Source organism: Grampus griseus, assembly GCF_964374135.1.
Source record: "Grampus griseus genome assembly, chromosome: 20".
NCBI classification, from domain to species: Eukaryota; Metazoa; Chordata; class Mammalia; order Artiodactyla; family Delphinidae; genus Grampus; species Grampus griseus.
Genome location: NC_139014.1, coordinates 19976653 through 19992371, shown reverse-complemented (window position 1 = coordinate 19992371; position 15719 = coordinate 19976653). Strand labels below are relative to the sequence as shown.

General features: G+C 55.4%; 1 protein-coding gene across 1 annotated transcript; it reads right to left on the bottom strand.

The window, feature by feature from the left end:
- Positions 1 to 53: 53 nt before the first annotated feature.
- On the bottom strand, positions 54 to 3586 carry KRT36 (keratin 36; the record flags this gene model as incomplete). The annotated part of the gene is made up of 7 exons (XM_082679236.1): positions 54 to 224; positions 612 to 833; positions 1001 to 1126; positions 1228 to 1389; positions 1934 to 2090; positions 2351 to 2433; positions 3128 to 3586. The coding sequence occupies 7 exons, from the start codon at positions 3584 to 3586 to the stop codon at positions 54 to 56; spliced, it is 1380 nt and encodes a 459-aa protein (XP_082535362.1).
- Between the last annotated feature and the right edge of the window lie 12133 nt (positions 3587 to 15719).

Sequence of the window (15719 nt, the reverse complement as noted above, 5' to 3'; positions counted from 1 at the left end):
GGGGTGTCCTCCTTCCTGTGGGCCAGGGCCTGCCCCTTGGGCTGGGCAGCTGGTTACAGCGGCTGCACGTGCTTCCTGCTGGAAATGACTTTCCCATCTCTGATCTCCTCCGTGATGGTGCAGATCTGCGTGCTGCTCTGGGGAGCCGGGGCGCAGGGCACACTTGGGATGTAAGGAACTATAACGGCAGGCTTGCATTCCGTGGCACAAGGGCGGGCAGGCAGCTTGAGGAAATGAGATCATACAAGGGTGTTTGGCATTGGCCATTGGACTGACATTTGCGTTAAACGTAAACAGGGGTCAAGTGAGACAGGTGGGTGACAATGACAAAGGGCTCAGACAGTGCCTCTGAAATCCCCAAGGGCTGCAGGGATGAAGACCAGAAACTCCCAGCCAAAAACAATGGTTGGAGAAGTACCATGAATGGGGCTGACTTGTCCCCCTGCAAAAGCCCAAAGCCCAGGGCTGGAAGGAATCTCTCTGAAGATGCTTTGATTAATCCCCCTTCATCTGTGCAATAACCACCCTAGGACTGGTGCTCTCACCGCGGCACTGAGGGTTGGGTCCAAGTGAGCCCTTTCCACAAGCCGGGACCTCCGGAACCCACTCACCTGCACTCTTTCTCCCTCCAGCAGGCAGCGGTAGGTGGCGATCTCCGACTCCAGGCGGGCCTTGACGTCCAGGAGGACCTTGTACTCCTGACTCTGCCGCCCCAGGTCACAGCGGATCTCAGACAACTGAGCCTCCACGTTGCCGATCAGGCACTGCATCTGAGCCAGCTGGGAGCTGTAGCAGCCCTCGGTCTCCACCCGGGTGGATTCCAGGGAATTCCGCTGCAGTGGGAAAGAGGAAGCACTCCCAATGTGAGGGAATCCCACCCAGAGACCCACAGCCCTGCGTATCTGGGTACCACTTGCGATCACACCCCGTGATAACCGAGGCTGGTGGATCAGGGTACCTGCCACGAGCTTGGCCAGCCACTCAGGCAGGGGCCACTCACCATGTTGTGCTGGGCCTGCAGCTCGATTTCCAGGGCATTGACGGTGCGTCCCAGCTCAATGATCTCTTTCTGGCAGCACTGCAGCTGCTCCGAGCCGGACACCACTTGCTGGTTCAGCTTGTCAGTCTGAAAAGCATGAGAGGACCCAGAGCATGGTCAGAGCAAGTGAAGCTACTGTCAAGGGTGACCCCTCCCCAGGAGCTTGTCCTGGGCTGGCCCAACCCCACCTGGGTGTTGAACCAGGCCTCCAAGTCTCTGCGGTTATTTTCCACCAGGGTCTCATACTGGCATCTTATCTCATCCAGGATCTTGTTGAGATCCACTGGCGGGGCAGCATCCACCTCCACATTCAGCCTGTCCCCAAGTTGGCATCGAAGTTTGTTGATTTCCTGCAGAAAGGAGGCAAGATGGCATAAGGCTGTGAAAAGGATGCTGGATGAGGGTTCGACTGACCTGGGTAAAAACCCTCCTCCTTCAGTTGCCAGCTGTGTGACATTAAGCAGGATACTTAACCTCTCTGAGCTTCAGCCTCCACGTGCACCTCTACCTGCCTCCTCAGAGGATTTGGGAGAGTAAAGTGAGACAATGCAAACACCAGGCAAATAGAATCATTATCAGGCACTACCTTCCAAATGGAGATTTAGTGTCGTGGGCAGGAGTCTGGGATCTGTGTGACATTAGGCAAGTGACTTAACCTCTCTGTGCCTCAGTTTTCTCATCTGTAAAATGGAGCTTGTAATAGTATATGACTCCTGGGATTATCGTGAGAATGAAACGCAAAGTGCTTCGTATAGCTCCTGGCACACAGTGGGCCATCAGTAAATGTCAGCTGGGGTTACTGTGGAGGTGGTTGTCATAGTTTTACACCCAAGGGTCAGCAGTGGCTCCCTGCTGGATGGAAAACATCGAGGGGGTGCGTGGCATCAACCTCACCTCCTCATGGTTCTTCTTGAGACACATCAGCTCCTCCTTCAGGGACTCCACCTGCATCTCCAGGTCGGCCTTGCACAGAGCCAGTTCGTCCAGCGTACAGCACAGTCCCTTGGTGTCAGCCTCCACCAGCTGCCGCATGCCCAGCTCCGTCTCGTACCTGCACGCAGAGAGCCCTGCTGAGTCTACAGCAAAGCAGCCATGCACAGGCAGGGCCCACTGCCCTGCTGACCAGCTGCAGTGGCTGATTTGGGGTCAGCAGCACTGCGGTCCTTTCCCTTCACCCGAAAGGGATCCAGGAGCGATGCCACATTTCCCACGTACGGCTCCATCTGGCCTCACTCCCACTCACCAGCTCTCAGAGGCGGGGGACAGAGGCAAGGGAGCAGCACAGAAACATTCCTAGATCAGGCCACTCACTTGGTTTGGAAGTCGTCAGCAGCCAGCTTGGCATTGTCAATTTGCAGGAACATCCTGGCATTGTCAGCCTTGCTCAGCAGGATCTGGGGAACAGGGGGTGTCCCATGAGCTGGGGAAGGCCCAGCAGTGTGGGGACAGGTGGGGAGGGGACAGCCCAACTTTCGGAGGCCATGCTTCTAAGTACCACCAGCACCTTTGGCATTTCCAGCCCTGAACATCCTGAGCCCAGGTGTAGAAGGAGCATCATTCCTGGGAGGGGCATCAAAGGGCTGTCAGTGGCCCTCAGTCCTGACATCCGCAGCCCCAAAGTGGCCCAGTGGGTGAGTGGAGAGAACCAGGCCGACCTGGATTCAGGTTCTGCATCCAACAGCAACAGGCTATGGGATCTCGGGCAAGTTGCTGCACCTCCCTAAAATTCAACTTCCGCATCTGTTAGATGGGTCCAGTAATATCCATCTCTTTAAGATGAGGGATAAACAAGCGAAAGGATAGGAAGCTGTCAGGCACAGCGCTTGTGTCCAGTAGGGGCTCGGTGCACGTGACTGCCCTATCTATAGCTGAGACAGCGGAGGGAGGGGAGGAATGGCTGGATTGGAGGGGAGGTTACAAGCAGCAGAGAGGTCTGGGTCCCCCAAGAAACCAAGACCCTAGAGAGAAAAGCTGGCCCTGATAGGAGAGAGAATCCCCTAAGAGCTACAGTCCCATCTGTAGTGGGACGAGACAGACCCCTCCCAGGGCTTGGGCTGCTGGGCTGGAGAAGGGCCAGGTCCCAGTTACCTTCTGCTGGAGCTCCTCAATGGTCTTGAAGAAGCACTGGTAGTCTGGTCTGATGTACGGCGTCTGAGACTTGTACCACTCCCGGATGCGGCACTCCAGCTCTGCGTTGTCCTGCTCCAGCTGGCGCACCTTCTCCAGGTAGCTGGCCAGCCGGCCGTTCAGGAGATGCATGGTCTCCTTCTCGTTGCCATTGAGGGAGCCCTCGCAGAACCAGCCTCCGCTCCCAGTAAAGTCGGAGCAGGGGAACCCAGAGGACGGGCAGGAACGAGGCAAGCAACTCCCAAGGCCGGAGAGGCCCAGCCTGACGGAGGAGGCTGACCCCCCAACACCAGGAAGGCAAGAGACTCTGCAGGGTCCCACAGGGCGGACACAGGACACCTGAGAGACACCACCTGTGGTGCCACAGAGGCCTTTGATGGATCCAGAGGAGAAGATCGGAGAGCAGAGCTGGGTGGCCATGGCGCTAGCAGAGGAGGTTGCAGCTTAGCAAGGAGCTCAGGTTCTGACTCTCATGGCCTCTCTGGGGCACTTATATACACTTTCCGTGGGGTGTTGCCATGTTACTCTTGGGAAAGCCTGTTCCCATTCCAGGAAGTTAGTCTCATTAAAATGTGATTTTTTGCTACCCATCCAAATTCCTTGCCTTATAAAAAAAAAAAAAAAATTAGTTTGCTAAGTCAGGACTCTAAGCTGTTGTCATTTCCTAGCAGAATACGAATTTTATTGCCTCCTCAAAGTTCTTGCACCAGATCCCATGAATCAGAAGTGGCCTCACAAATGACATGTGGTACCTGCCCTGTCTGCACGCTTTTCCCGAGGAGCCAGGTGTTTGTCACCTCTGTCCACTACCCCAACCCCCTCGTAGCTGCTCACCTCTGCCTGGGCCCCTGGGATGGTGAGGAGGGAGCAAAGGGAACTAAAATTCATGGAGCAGTCATCATGTGCCAGGCTTGTAGTTATTTCATTCACACCTCACAACAGTCCTGCTGAGAATGGTAGAAAGAAAAAGAAAGAAAGAAAGAAAGAAAGAAAGAAAGAAAGAAAGAAAGAAAGAAAGAAAGAAAGAAAGAAAGAAAGAAAGAAAGAAAGAAAGAAAGAAAGAAAGAAAGAAAGAAAGAAAGAGGGAGGGAGGGAGGGAGGGAGGGAGGGAGGGAGGAAGGAAGGAAGGAAGAGAGAGAGAAAGAAAGAAGGGAGGGAGGGGCAGGTAGAAAAAGAAAGAAAGAGGGAGGGAAAGCTTGCTTGAGATGAACAGGCAGTGAGTACAGATCTTGGATCTGAAACCAGGACTCTCGGACCCCAAATCCCATGCCCTTGTCCCACTGCTTCTGCCATACAACCAAGGTCAAGTGCAGGCACCCAGAATTTCGAGACAGGAGACCTAGGTTCAAACCCTGGCTCTGTGATGAGGTACCCTGTGATGCTGAGCACATCACTCCCTCCCAGGCATCCTCAGGGTCCTCACTGGGACAGGACAGATCATCAGCCTGCCCCGCCTGCTTCACACAGATGCGAGGAGAGTCAAACCAGGCCAGAAGTAAAAGTGTTTTAAAACCCATCGGGTGCCGTAGAAAAGTTGGTTGGGCTAAGAGGACAGTCTTTGATGATGGTTTACGGCTGTGGCTGGCAAAGGGTCGTGGCTGCTTTGGAGGGAAGTTTCCTTTGTGACCCCCAATTTCCTGAACCTAAGGGGGTAAAACCAGGACCCTGGACACCCCACGGGTGCCTAAACAGGTTACAGAAACAGTCAATGCAGCAGACCCTTTGGACAGGGAAGGGAGGAACAGATGACACACTGCCAGAGAGTTAAGCAAGCCAGGAGGAGAGCCTGAGAATTAAGGACCAAAGGTAAATTCCGTCTTCCACCCTCAAAGTGGGATTTCCCAAGGCTTGAGCAACCTGCTTACTCTTCGCCCACACAGACACACACAGCAAGGCTGGCATTTACAGAAGCATTTATGTGCTTCTGAAGTTGTAATTTACCAACCTCTTAAAACGCATTATAGGGCTTCCCCGCTGGCGCAGTGGTTGAGAATCCGCCTGCCAGTGCAGCGGACACGGGTTTGAGCCCTGGTCCGGGAAGATCCCACATGCTGCAGAGCAACTAAGCTCGTGTGCCACAACTACTGAGCCTGTGCTCTAGAGCCCATGAGCCACAACTACTGAGCCCACGTGCCGCAACTACTGAAGCCCGCGTGCCTAGAGCCCATGCTCCACAATGAGAGAAGCCACTCCAATGAGAAGCCGGCGCACCGCAATGAAGAGTAGCCCCGGCTCGCCGCAACTAGAGAAAAGCCCGTGCGCAGCAACAAAGACCCAACACAGCCAAAAATAAATAAATAAATAAAATTAAAAAAAACACACACACACATTATAAGTTTCTCTCTGAAATTACTCAGGAGGGTTGGCTGTGGTGCACACACCTTGCCCAGTTCAGTGGACACCTCAACAGGAGGCCCAAGAGCCACCTGATGGGCTCCCGGGGTGCACAAGCCATGCGGCCCCTCTTAGGAGGAACAGCCGGGGCATCAGGCCTCCAGAGCTCCACTACCTCAGCAATGGTTCCTTATGGCTGCCCATCCTCCCTGCTCTCCCTGCAGGGCCTAGGATGGGGCTGTCTTGAGGCTTCTCAAACTCGGACCTGTGGACATCGCAGACTATGGAATTCCCTGCGCGGGGGCTCCCTGTGCATGAACTTTACCGCCAGATGCCAGTAGCAACCTCCTCCCCCAGGCGTGACAACCAAAAATGTCTCCAGAAGCTGCCACGTGTCCCCTGGGTGGCAAAACTGCCCCCAGTTGAGACCCACTGGGCCATCAGGACAGGGAGATCTCCTGTAAGTGCCTCCTTTGTTTTCTAGGACAACTAGTGCAGAGTCTGGCTGTCACTGTAGGGCCCGTTCAGGCAAGTCCTTAATGCACCCATGATCCAATTCACTTCCTTTGTGACACAGCGCTCGCCCTGAGGGTACCACCTCCTATGCCCCTGACACGGCTCTTCTCTCTTTGGGGTCTCTGGCTGCTGGAATCTGAAGTTAACGTTCTCATTTTCTTTTTTTTTTTTTTAATCCCTCCGCTTGTGCTATCTGTATCTGAAGCTGATTCTAAGTTTCTCGGCAATTGAGTGAGCAGCTGTCTGCTGCTTCGGCTGTGTCCCGTCACTCAGTACGTACCTCCAGAGGGCCACTGTGGGCCGGAGTCCAGACAGGTGTCTCCAAGTCTGTGAAGAGAGGCACGTACCTCTTCTGGAGCAAGTGACAAGCTGGCCAGAGAAGGTCTTTCGGTCGCCCTTGGTCCCCTGCCTTTCTCCATGGTGTAGACGGGAAGGCCACCTCTTGGAGGGAAGTGTGGTGGGGGGGCCTCATGGGAGGAATTCCTCTGCTCTCTTTCACCTCAGAAGCCTGGACCACCACGGGATGAACTGAGGCCCGAGAGGAACAAACGCTCTTCCTGTATCAGAGGAGAGAACACAGGTTTCATAGGGCTGCTCACCTCCCGAGGCAGCTCAGCCCACCCCCACCCATGGTGGCCCTGGAGAAAATCCACCTGCTCAGCGTTAAGTACGTCAGGGGTACCCAGGCATCAGGTTTTATTTCAAAATAGGGTCCTATTCTGAGACCATCCTTTCTAACATGAATCAAAAATACACTGGGCTAAGAGTCAGGGGACCTGGACTCCAGGCCGACCTCTGCTTCACTCTGTCTGAGCCTCAACTACTCTGGGCCCCAGAGCCCCATTCTGAACAGGAAGGGCCTGGACAGGGTGAGCTCAAGGCCCTTGCATCTCAGACATAGGATTTAAGGCCCAAATGTTTCCCATGGAGCCGGCCAGGAGTCACCTGGACGTGTCTGTGACTCACCCACCATCAGCCACTGTCCCTTCTCTGTCACTGACCACAGGACAAAGTGAAGTTATGGAGGTTCAGCCTGTGACACGGTTGGGTTTTCTCTTCTTTGCGGTCCCCATGGAACTCAGTCTCCCTTTGCCTCTAGGTCTACTGTATGGCTGTTAGCATAACGCCATCTTGGGCCCTTCCCGTTCCTCCTGTCCTTCTGCTGACCCTACCCAGGACTGTACTGGGCAGTAAATCACTTCTCTATCATCAAGGACTTTGTAGTTAATAGATATTGTCTAATAATCATTAGGACCGGGTAGCCTCTGTGATCTGTTAGTTCCCAAACAATGATGAAAACCTTCCATGACATATTCCCGGCATCCATGAGACTAGTTACCCATTCATAAATCTTGACTCAGGAATGCACGTTCCGTCTCCAAGCTCCTATCCCCATACCCTAAGTTAACTATAAAGTTGTCCCAATGGCGCCTCAGTGGTGCGGAGTACAGCTGCAGGTGCTTCCAGATCGCTGTCAGCCCCATCCCACCCTGTGAGTAATAAACTGATCCCATGGATTAGGTGCAGCTCTCCACCTCGCTTTTTGGTCTCAAGATGCCTTCTCGGTTCGGTGGGCACTTATCCTTCCCGCTATCCTCTGACACCCTCCAACACCTGCACACCAGGAAAACGCAACCTCTCGGCTTCCTCCCAGCCTCCCTCCATAGGCAAAGGCCACATGAGTCCACCTCCCAAGGCTGGTCCCTAGAAGGGTCCATTTGGAGGTGCAGTGTCACCAGGACATTAGTCAGTCATCCCAGCATGTCCAGGCTGAAATGATATCTCTGGCCAACTGAGCCAACTAAGACTTGGCTTTGCAGAAGAAGGGCTTAGAAAGTATCGGGCAGGACAGCAGGGGCCCTGGGCCTGGACTCAGCCAGACCTTGCTTGGTTCGAGCTCCTTAATTCCTTCAAGTCTCCATTTTCCCAAAAGTTGAGTGGAGCCTATAATGCCATATTCACAGGATTGTGACAACTGAGTTGAAACGTGCCTGATAAACAGGAACTCACTTCACAGATTTAAGAGATCAAAACTCTTCTTAATGGAGTTCCCTGGTGGTTAGGATGCCAGGTTTTCACTGCTGTGGCCCGGGTTCAATCCCTGGTTGGGAAACTGAGATCCCATGAGTCGCATGGCGCAGCCAGAAAAAGAGTCTCCTTACAGCCCATGTAGTCTGAGCCCCAGCTGAATGCTATCTCCAGGGCACAGACTGCTCACCCAGGTTTCATGGGGTGCTGACTTGGAGGCCTAACCCAGCCGTGCAAGGAAAGACAGCTGCTCAAAGAGGTTGTAGCTGGGACTGTGTCCAGAACTGCAGGGGCCCTAGACTGTATCCAGGACTCTCTGGCCTCTGACCTTTACTGTAGAACCTTCTAAAAGCTCCCTGACCCCACCTATTGCAGACACAGGTGCCAGCTTGGGGGCTACAGAGCTGACAGGATGCTCTCTGACCACCATGACCTCAGCTTGGGGGGCAGGGGGAAGAGGGAGGATGCTGCTGCAGGAACAGAAAACACTCTTGCTTTCCCCAAGGCCACCTTGGAAAGCCACCAAGTTCAAAGTCAACGGCTGAGTTCGTGACTCCTTCTTTGGTAAAAATAGGTCTCCACCCTCAAATGAGCTTCCATTTGAAAGCCAAGGTTCTCCATGGGCAAAGACCCAAGAAGTCAAGCCTGAGTCTTCTCTACCCAGCTCTGAGCTGTCTCCCTTCGATGTCGAAGGCTTCAGGCACTGCCTGTCACAGTGTGCGCAGGGAGCCCTGCTCCTCTGATCTGTGGTCAGAGTGTACCAACACCTACAGTGCCCCAGTGGCACGGGCAGAAGCAGACAGTGGACCATGCGGCAGCCAGATCACCTACGACTGGGCAGCAAAGGTAACAAGACCATTCAAAAAGCCCAATAGGGGATTCCCCTGGTGGCGCAGTGGCTGGGAGTCCGCCTGCCAATGCAGGGGACGCGGGTTCGTGCCCTGGTCCGGGAAGATCCCACATGCCACGGAGCGGCTGGGCCCGTGAGATCTAAGAAGTGCTGACCCCATCTGTGTCTTAAACTTTTTAGACTCCTACCCACAACCCACCCAGAACAAGGGAGACTCACACTTGATCTCATTCCCCTCAACACTCGTGCTTTTTCCTTGTAACAAAGAATTTGTTCAAGCAACAAATCACTCAGGATTCCCGGCCCCTCCCTGAACAGCAGGGTTACTACATACTCCGTGTCAAACAACCACATCAAAACTCCTACCAGATCTCCTGCCAGCTGATGCTAGATTTTAGTACAGACAGGCAGGAACAGGTCCACAAAGTTGAAGGAAGCATTATGGCAGGGGAAAAAAAATCTTCAATTATGACATTTCCAGCCACCGATTTAACGTGTCCAAAGAATCAGAGAAAGGTCTTGCTTATTTGGTTTTGATGGTGGAAAACTCAGGGCGGTCTGCAAACCTGCTGAGGGTAGGGTTGCCAGATTTAGCAAATAAACATACACGCAACATTTGGGACATGTGTATACTAAAAGCTTATTCATGTGTATTTGCAACTCCAATTTAACTAGGCGTCCTGCATTTTCTCTGGTAATCCTCACTAAGGAGCATCACTGTTTGAGAACTTTGGCCAAACAAGACACAGCTGTTCCTTCCCTCCTTCCCCTGTGACTTGTCACCATGACTGGATGGTGTCAGGAACAGGTATAATGGGCTTCCCTTGGGAAATCGCGACTTTCCATCCTTCGTCCCCTGATCTCAGTGGCTGCCGTTTTTGCCCCCACAGGCCCGGTGAGCAGTATTCAGAATAGTGCTAAGGTGTCCTTTCTGTCTCCTGGACACCTCAGTGACGTTCCACCCCGACGGTAGCTGCCTTCAGCGGGGTGACTCAGTCCTTCCTCGGCAAGATTTGGCAAGTCCCTCTCGCCTCCGTTTCCTGGTCCCCCGGCCTGTGCCCCCAGATTGCGCCTACCCCCTGCTGTCGCCAGGCCTCACCAGCCTCAGGGCAGTCTGAGCGCACACACTAATTGACCGTGGAGGTCTTCCCCACGCCCTGGCTGCCCCTCTCCAGGGCCCAGGGCCAGTGCTAGGGGCCTCAGGAGAGCAACAAGATGACCACGGCCCTTGGCTTCTCCCAAGACCCTAGGGCTCTGCCAGGTTCCTAAGCACCCAGTTTCTCAATGTGCTGCCCTGTTGATGGTCCCGAATCCCCACTGGGCCAGGACCTGACTCGAATTAGGCCTCGAAACTCCCCCTTTACCAGGCCCAGAATCACCCTGGAACCCCCATCTCCCCCCAGATATAAAGGTACTTTCTCTCGCCCTGGGCTATGGTTTTGGCAATTGTCCAGGGCTGCAGGATTCTGCCCCAAACTCTTCTTGCCATTGGGGTGGCCCAGAGAGCTGCCCTGAGCCCAGTCTTAAGCCGTACCTCTCCAGTTCTCTCACACCAGGCTCCACCTTCTGCGTCCTAGGGCCACTTCTGTCTCGCCTACAGGCCAGCTCTTCCTGCACAGCTGCACTGGCTGACCGCTCCTGTCTGTCTGGAAGAGTCCAGGACCTCCTGCTCTGGTCCACTCGGTTGCTAACTCCCCCCCAACCCAGCTTTTATGGAGAATTCCAGAGCTGTCACTGCTCTCCCTGATGTCCTTAGAGAACCTGTGGTTTGTGGGAGACGCACAGACCCGCTGGGAGAAGAAGCTGGTGCCTCAGTCTCCCGGGTCCCCTTGATTCAGGTACCACTTAACTGGACCACAGAACAAGTTCCCCAAACACCCTGTTTGATTGGATTCCATCGTCTGCATTTACAGGGGCTGGTGTTGCAGTCGACCTCACTCTCTTCCTGCTAACGACATTGTGTCTGCAAAACAGACTATGGGCTCCAGGCAGTAATTAACCAGGATGTATACTGGGGGTTCTACTTTCAAACTCATCTGAGTTGAGTTGGATGAAAGAAGCCACGGAGTTATTATGGCTGTTCATCAAAATGGGCCAGAAAGAGTGAATACCAGCTCCTTGCCAACTCGCCCAAATCCCCACCCCCTCCAACAGGTGCCCGCCCACCTGCTCCCTCCCAAGCGCTGCAGGAGAGTGGAGAGGCTGATGTGCTCAGCCCTTTGAGAGCCCCCCAGGACAAGCTGCTCAGAAGGATGTGGCCCTGCTCCTCTCCAGCCCCCAAGAGCTCCAGGAACACCATCTAACAGGGGGCAGGTCCCAGTCACCCCGAGATACACTGTCCCAGGCCAGGAGGGAAGAAGGGCACAGCCACTGACGTGGGGAAGCTGGGACAGTGTGTGGACCACAGCCCTCCTGTGACATCTCTTCCTCTCTTCCCTCAAGCGAAATTCCCCTTACTAGGAAGCCCCAGGCACCCTCATCATACTCAGGGTCTTCTGTGGACCCTCGAGGCTGCTCCCCAAAACAGAGGGACAACAGGCACCCGAGGGGTCTCGGGGCTGCAGCCCCGCCCTTAGCCATGGCCTGCTGCCCAGCCGCCCCACTCAAGGCTGGGGACTGGACAGGGTCTCATATCGGGACCAGGTTTAGTACCCTGTCCCTCCACTCCCTGTCACAGCAAGTAGCTAAAGTGCCACTGACATGATTTCCGGAGTGAGCCCGCCCCCTACAGGGCCCAGGCAGGACACACAGCCCCATTAGGGAAAGCAGAGGTGCACTGGTCCATCCACCCAGGGCGGAGCCTTTGGGAGAGGGAAGCACCTCGTGCCGGGTGTGAGGAAGAGGCTGACTGTGCAGCCAGGAGTCACACAGCAATCAGCCACCTTCGTGCAGCACTGCCGGGAGGAGGCACATCCCTCCCAAGCCCTGAGGCACTGGGGTGCTATGGGCACATTCCACGGTGACGACTGTGTCCCCTAAGCGTTGGGGCTTAAGTGAGAGCCCGCTTTTGCCACAGATTCCAGAGCTGAAACTTTGGCTTTGACCGAGGGCCAGCCACGGTCTTGGAAAGCGCGTTGGAATGTGGGTCCCGGCTCTCCTGCCGGGCAGGTCTCTCAACCAGTCTGAGCCTCAATCTTCAGATGTGTAAAATGGGTGCAACAGTGCCAACTCGGGGTTGTTGTAAAGATGAAATGAAATAAAGAATAAAAAAGAGCCCTAGGGCTTCCGTGGTGGCGCAGTGGTTGAGAGTCTGCCTGCCGATGCAGGGGACACGGGTTCGTGCCCCGGTCCGGAAGGATCCCACATGCCGCGGAGCGGCTGGGCCCGTGAGCCATGGCCGCTGAGCCTGCGCGTCCGGAGCCTGTGCTCCGCAACAGGAGAGGCCACAACAGTGACAGGCCCGCGTCCAGGAAAAAAAAAAGAAAAAAAAAAAAAAGAGCCCTAGACAAATGCTGAACACGTTACTTTCCCCTTTATTAGCAAACCCTCTATTTTGGCATTTTTGCATTAACTGGCAACCATTGACATAGAGGTTAGTCAGCCTCCATGGACAGGGCTGTTTCTCACAGCCCTGGGAAGCAGGGGTGTTGAGCCTGGGGGAGGGGTGGGGCACGTGGGCACCTGGCCAACCCCAGGGAGGGGCAGTATTGACCAAGCAGGACTGATAAAGCCGCCCTCCCTTGAATGGTCGCCCCATGCAGATGACTGAGGGGATGAAAAGAGTCCTGGATAGAAAGAGCAGATTGCCCTCCCCTCCCCCAAGCCTCTCCCACATCTCAGACCAGAGCCCTGAGGTCACCACCCCTGTCCAGTTCAGGAAGTCTCCCGGATTAGCTTTGAGAGAAACACCCACCCCCACCCCCCACCCCAGGGTCCCCTCCAGGCCTCCTCGGGATTCCTGATAGGGCCACAGAGATCCTCGGGTGGAGCGCAGCTTCTCGGGTATCCTCCCCGGGGTCTGGGTGGAAGGGTCCCAGGCCAGAGCCCCTACCAGGCCCGGGGTGCAGCTCATTTCACTGCTCCACATGGGCAACTCACCCCACACACCACCAAGCCCCCCGGCACTGGCTCAGAAAAGGAGGGGCCTGCTCCCTACACAGCCTTGGCCTGGGTCTCGGGAAGAGGGGCTCCAAGCCCAGAAAGGCCCGGGAGGGCCGTGCACCAGCCCCGGGGCTCAGCTCTCAGGACCTCCTCCAGCCCAGTCCCCTCCCTCGCGTCTGCAGGACCGTGTGCTTGTCCACCTCTTTCATTACCGAGTTTGTCTTCCTTGTCAGCTCTCATTGCTCCATCCAACACATTTCCTGAGCTCCTTTAACAGCCTAGTTAGGAGGATGGTGAGGAGGACAAAACGATCCCTGCCCTGAAGGAAAAAGGACAACAAAGCTTAATTTACTGAGCACTTAATACGAGCCTGGACTGTTCTAAGCAAGGGCGGTGGTACTTAGCAGGTAGGAAAGTGAGCCCACAGGGTTCAGTGGTTTGGCCAGTGTTACAGATGGAATCAGTGGCAGAGATGGGACACACGCCAGGATAGCGCGGCTCCAGAGCCTGTGGCCATCGCGCCCTGCCCTCCGATAATGGCCATGACGGCCATCAGTACAGGGGGCCTTGAGGACAGACCGGGGAGGGTGGGAGTGGTAGGGAAAGAGCAGAGATCTGTGGCAGAATGTGAACCCTGAACTGAGCTTTGAAGATGGCAGTAAGTTATCGTTGCGGGTGTCACCTCCTGCCGCCCGCCAGTCCGTGAACTCCCTAAAGAGAGAGGCTGAGTTTTGGTACATTTCTTTCTCTCCAGGATCCAATATAGTGTCTGATACACGGTGCGCTCAATTAACAGCTGCTGATGAAATAGATTAACAAAAAGTAACCGGGTTTGGGAGTGGAGGTCATGTCCTCTTTGTCTTTGATCTCTGAGCTCCTAGCACAGCTCTGGGCATGTGGATGACAACTGAGCCGCACCTCGTTCCTCAGTGGGGGTGGGATCTGGGATGAGTGGACGGTGACACCTTTCCCCTGGCTAAGCACGCTGGGCGGGTCACTTCTGAGCGACCACTGTGGACTAAACCAACTGCCCAGTGCCCAGGCAGGCTTGGGGTGGAGAAGGATGAAGGAGGGCAGCGACGATGCGGACAGGGTGGTGGGAGGGGGAGGGGAAATGAGGAAGGGGCAGGGAATGGGCAAGAGTGGCAGAACCCCCCTACCCTCTGGCCTACCACCCCGTGACAAAACTCAGATGGCATCCGAGGGGCACTCCCCCAGTTCATTCACTGGTGTCTCCCCTCAATAAGCACTGGCCGAGCCCCAGCAGTCGGCTGGACACAGCCCGGCTCCCTCAGCACACACGGTCTATGGTCAATACCCGGGCAGGAGGGCACAGATGTGCCAACACCTGAGTGCACCCCACTCTCTCCGGGTGCCGCAGAGGAGGGGGTGTCCATCTCAGTCGGAGTGTTGAATAAAAATCTGGTGGTCTCCAATAAAACAAAGAGAACAGGAGAGGAAGCTAGAGGAAGCTCAGATCGAACGGAGGTCACTCATTGAACAAGGGCCGGAGGGGTCCAGCCATGTGGCTGGCTCACTGAGAACGGTTTGGAGTGGCAGGACCTGTGGGTGGGCGGGGAGAAGCCAGTGTAGAACTAGGGCCAGAGAGAGGCCGGAAGTAGCCGGACCCGGTGGCCTCTTGGCTGGCAAGGAGTCTGGACTTTCCTCAGTGGCCTGTGGGGAGCTTCTGCAGCATCTCTAAGCCGGGAGGGCTTTCCGTTTCCAGCAATGGCCCTGGCTGGCGTGTGAAGCACGGATAAAGGGGAAGCTCAAACTGGAGGCAGGGAGGCCAGAGAGGCCACGGAGGCCGTGGCAACCTGCCCAGCAAGTAAAGACATTGAGGACATGAGCATCTATGGGGTGGACTTGTGAGGGGGGTGAAGGAGAGACAGAACCAAGAGGAACCAAGGCTCCTGGGTCCTCTGGGATGGAGGACCAGGAAGGCCCAGATCTGGGAGAAGGAGGGATGCTCCTTCAGATGAGTGGATCTGAGGAGGTGATGGCCGGCTCATTTGGGCATGTGAGACTGGAACAGAGGAGAGCGACCTCGACGGAGAGTCATCAGGACATACTGGTAATTGTGACCATGGATATGTCCCAGATGGCCCAAGGAGGGGCGCAGCGAAGAAGCAAAAGAGAAGACTGCCTACGTCAGAATCCAGGGGACCCGTCCCCGTGAGGAGTAAGCAGAGCCGGAGGAGGCTGCACGTGTAAGCTGGGACGTCCAGAGAAGCAGGGGGAACAGGGGTCCAGAGGGGAGGCGGGGAGGAGGGTCACCGTCAGCCCAGGCTGAGGTCACTCCTTGAGTCGTGCATCTGGTCACTGAGTGGCTTGGAATGGCAGGACCTTGGGGCAAGCAGAGGGGTGGGGGGACTGCAGGTGAGGGTGCCCAAAGGAAGCTGTCTCCGCAGAAAGCAGAAAGGCAGTAGCTGGGGCTGGAGTAATTGTCCTAGGCCTCTTTCTCCCCACACCAGCCCTGCACTAGCCCCTTGCATTCTGCCGCAAGCCCTCTGTACCTCTTTCCCGCATGTCCATGTTTGCAGGGCACCATCACCCGTGAGCCACCTGTGGCCTGTGTTTGTCATTATCGACCCCGTGGCTGACGGTCGGCCCGGGCGCCTTGTGTCCCTCCCATCTGGGAGCTCTCTGGGCTGGGCCTCGTCAGGGTGGGCCGTTCAGCCCGACCTCACCCACCCACCTCCCCCCACCGCCCCCAGTCAGGGCTTTGGCAGGTACCACCCTCAAAAACCAAGCCAGAATCAAAAATACATTTGCAAGAAAGTG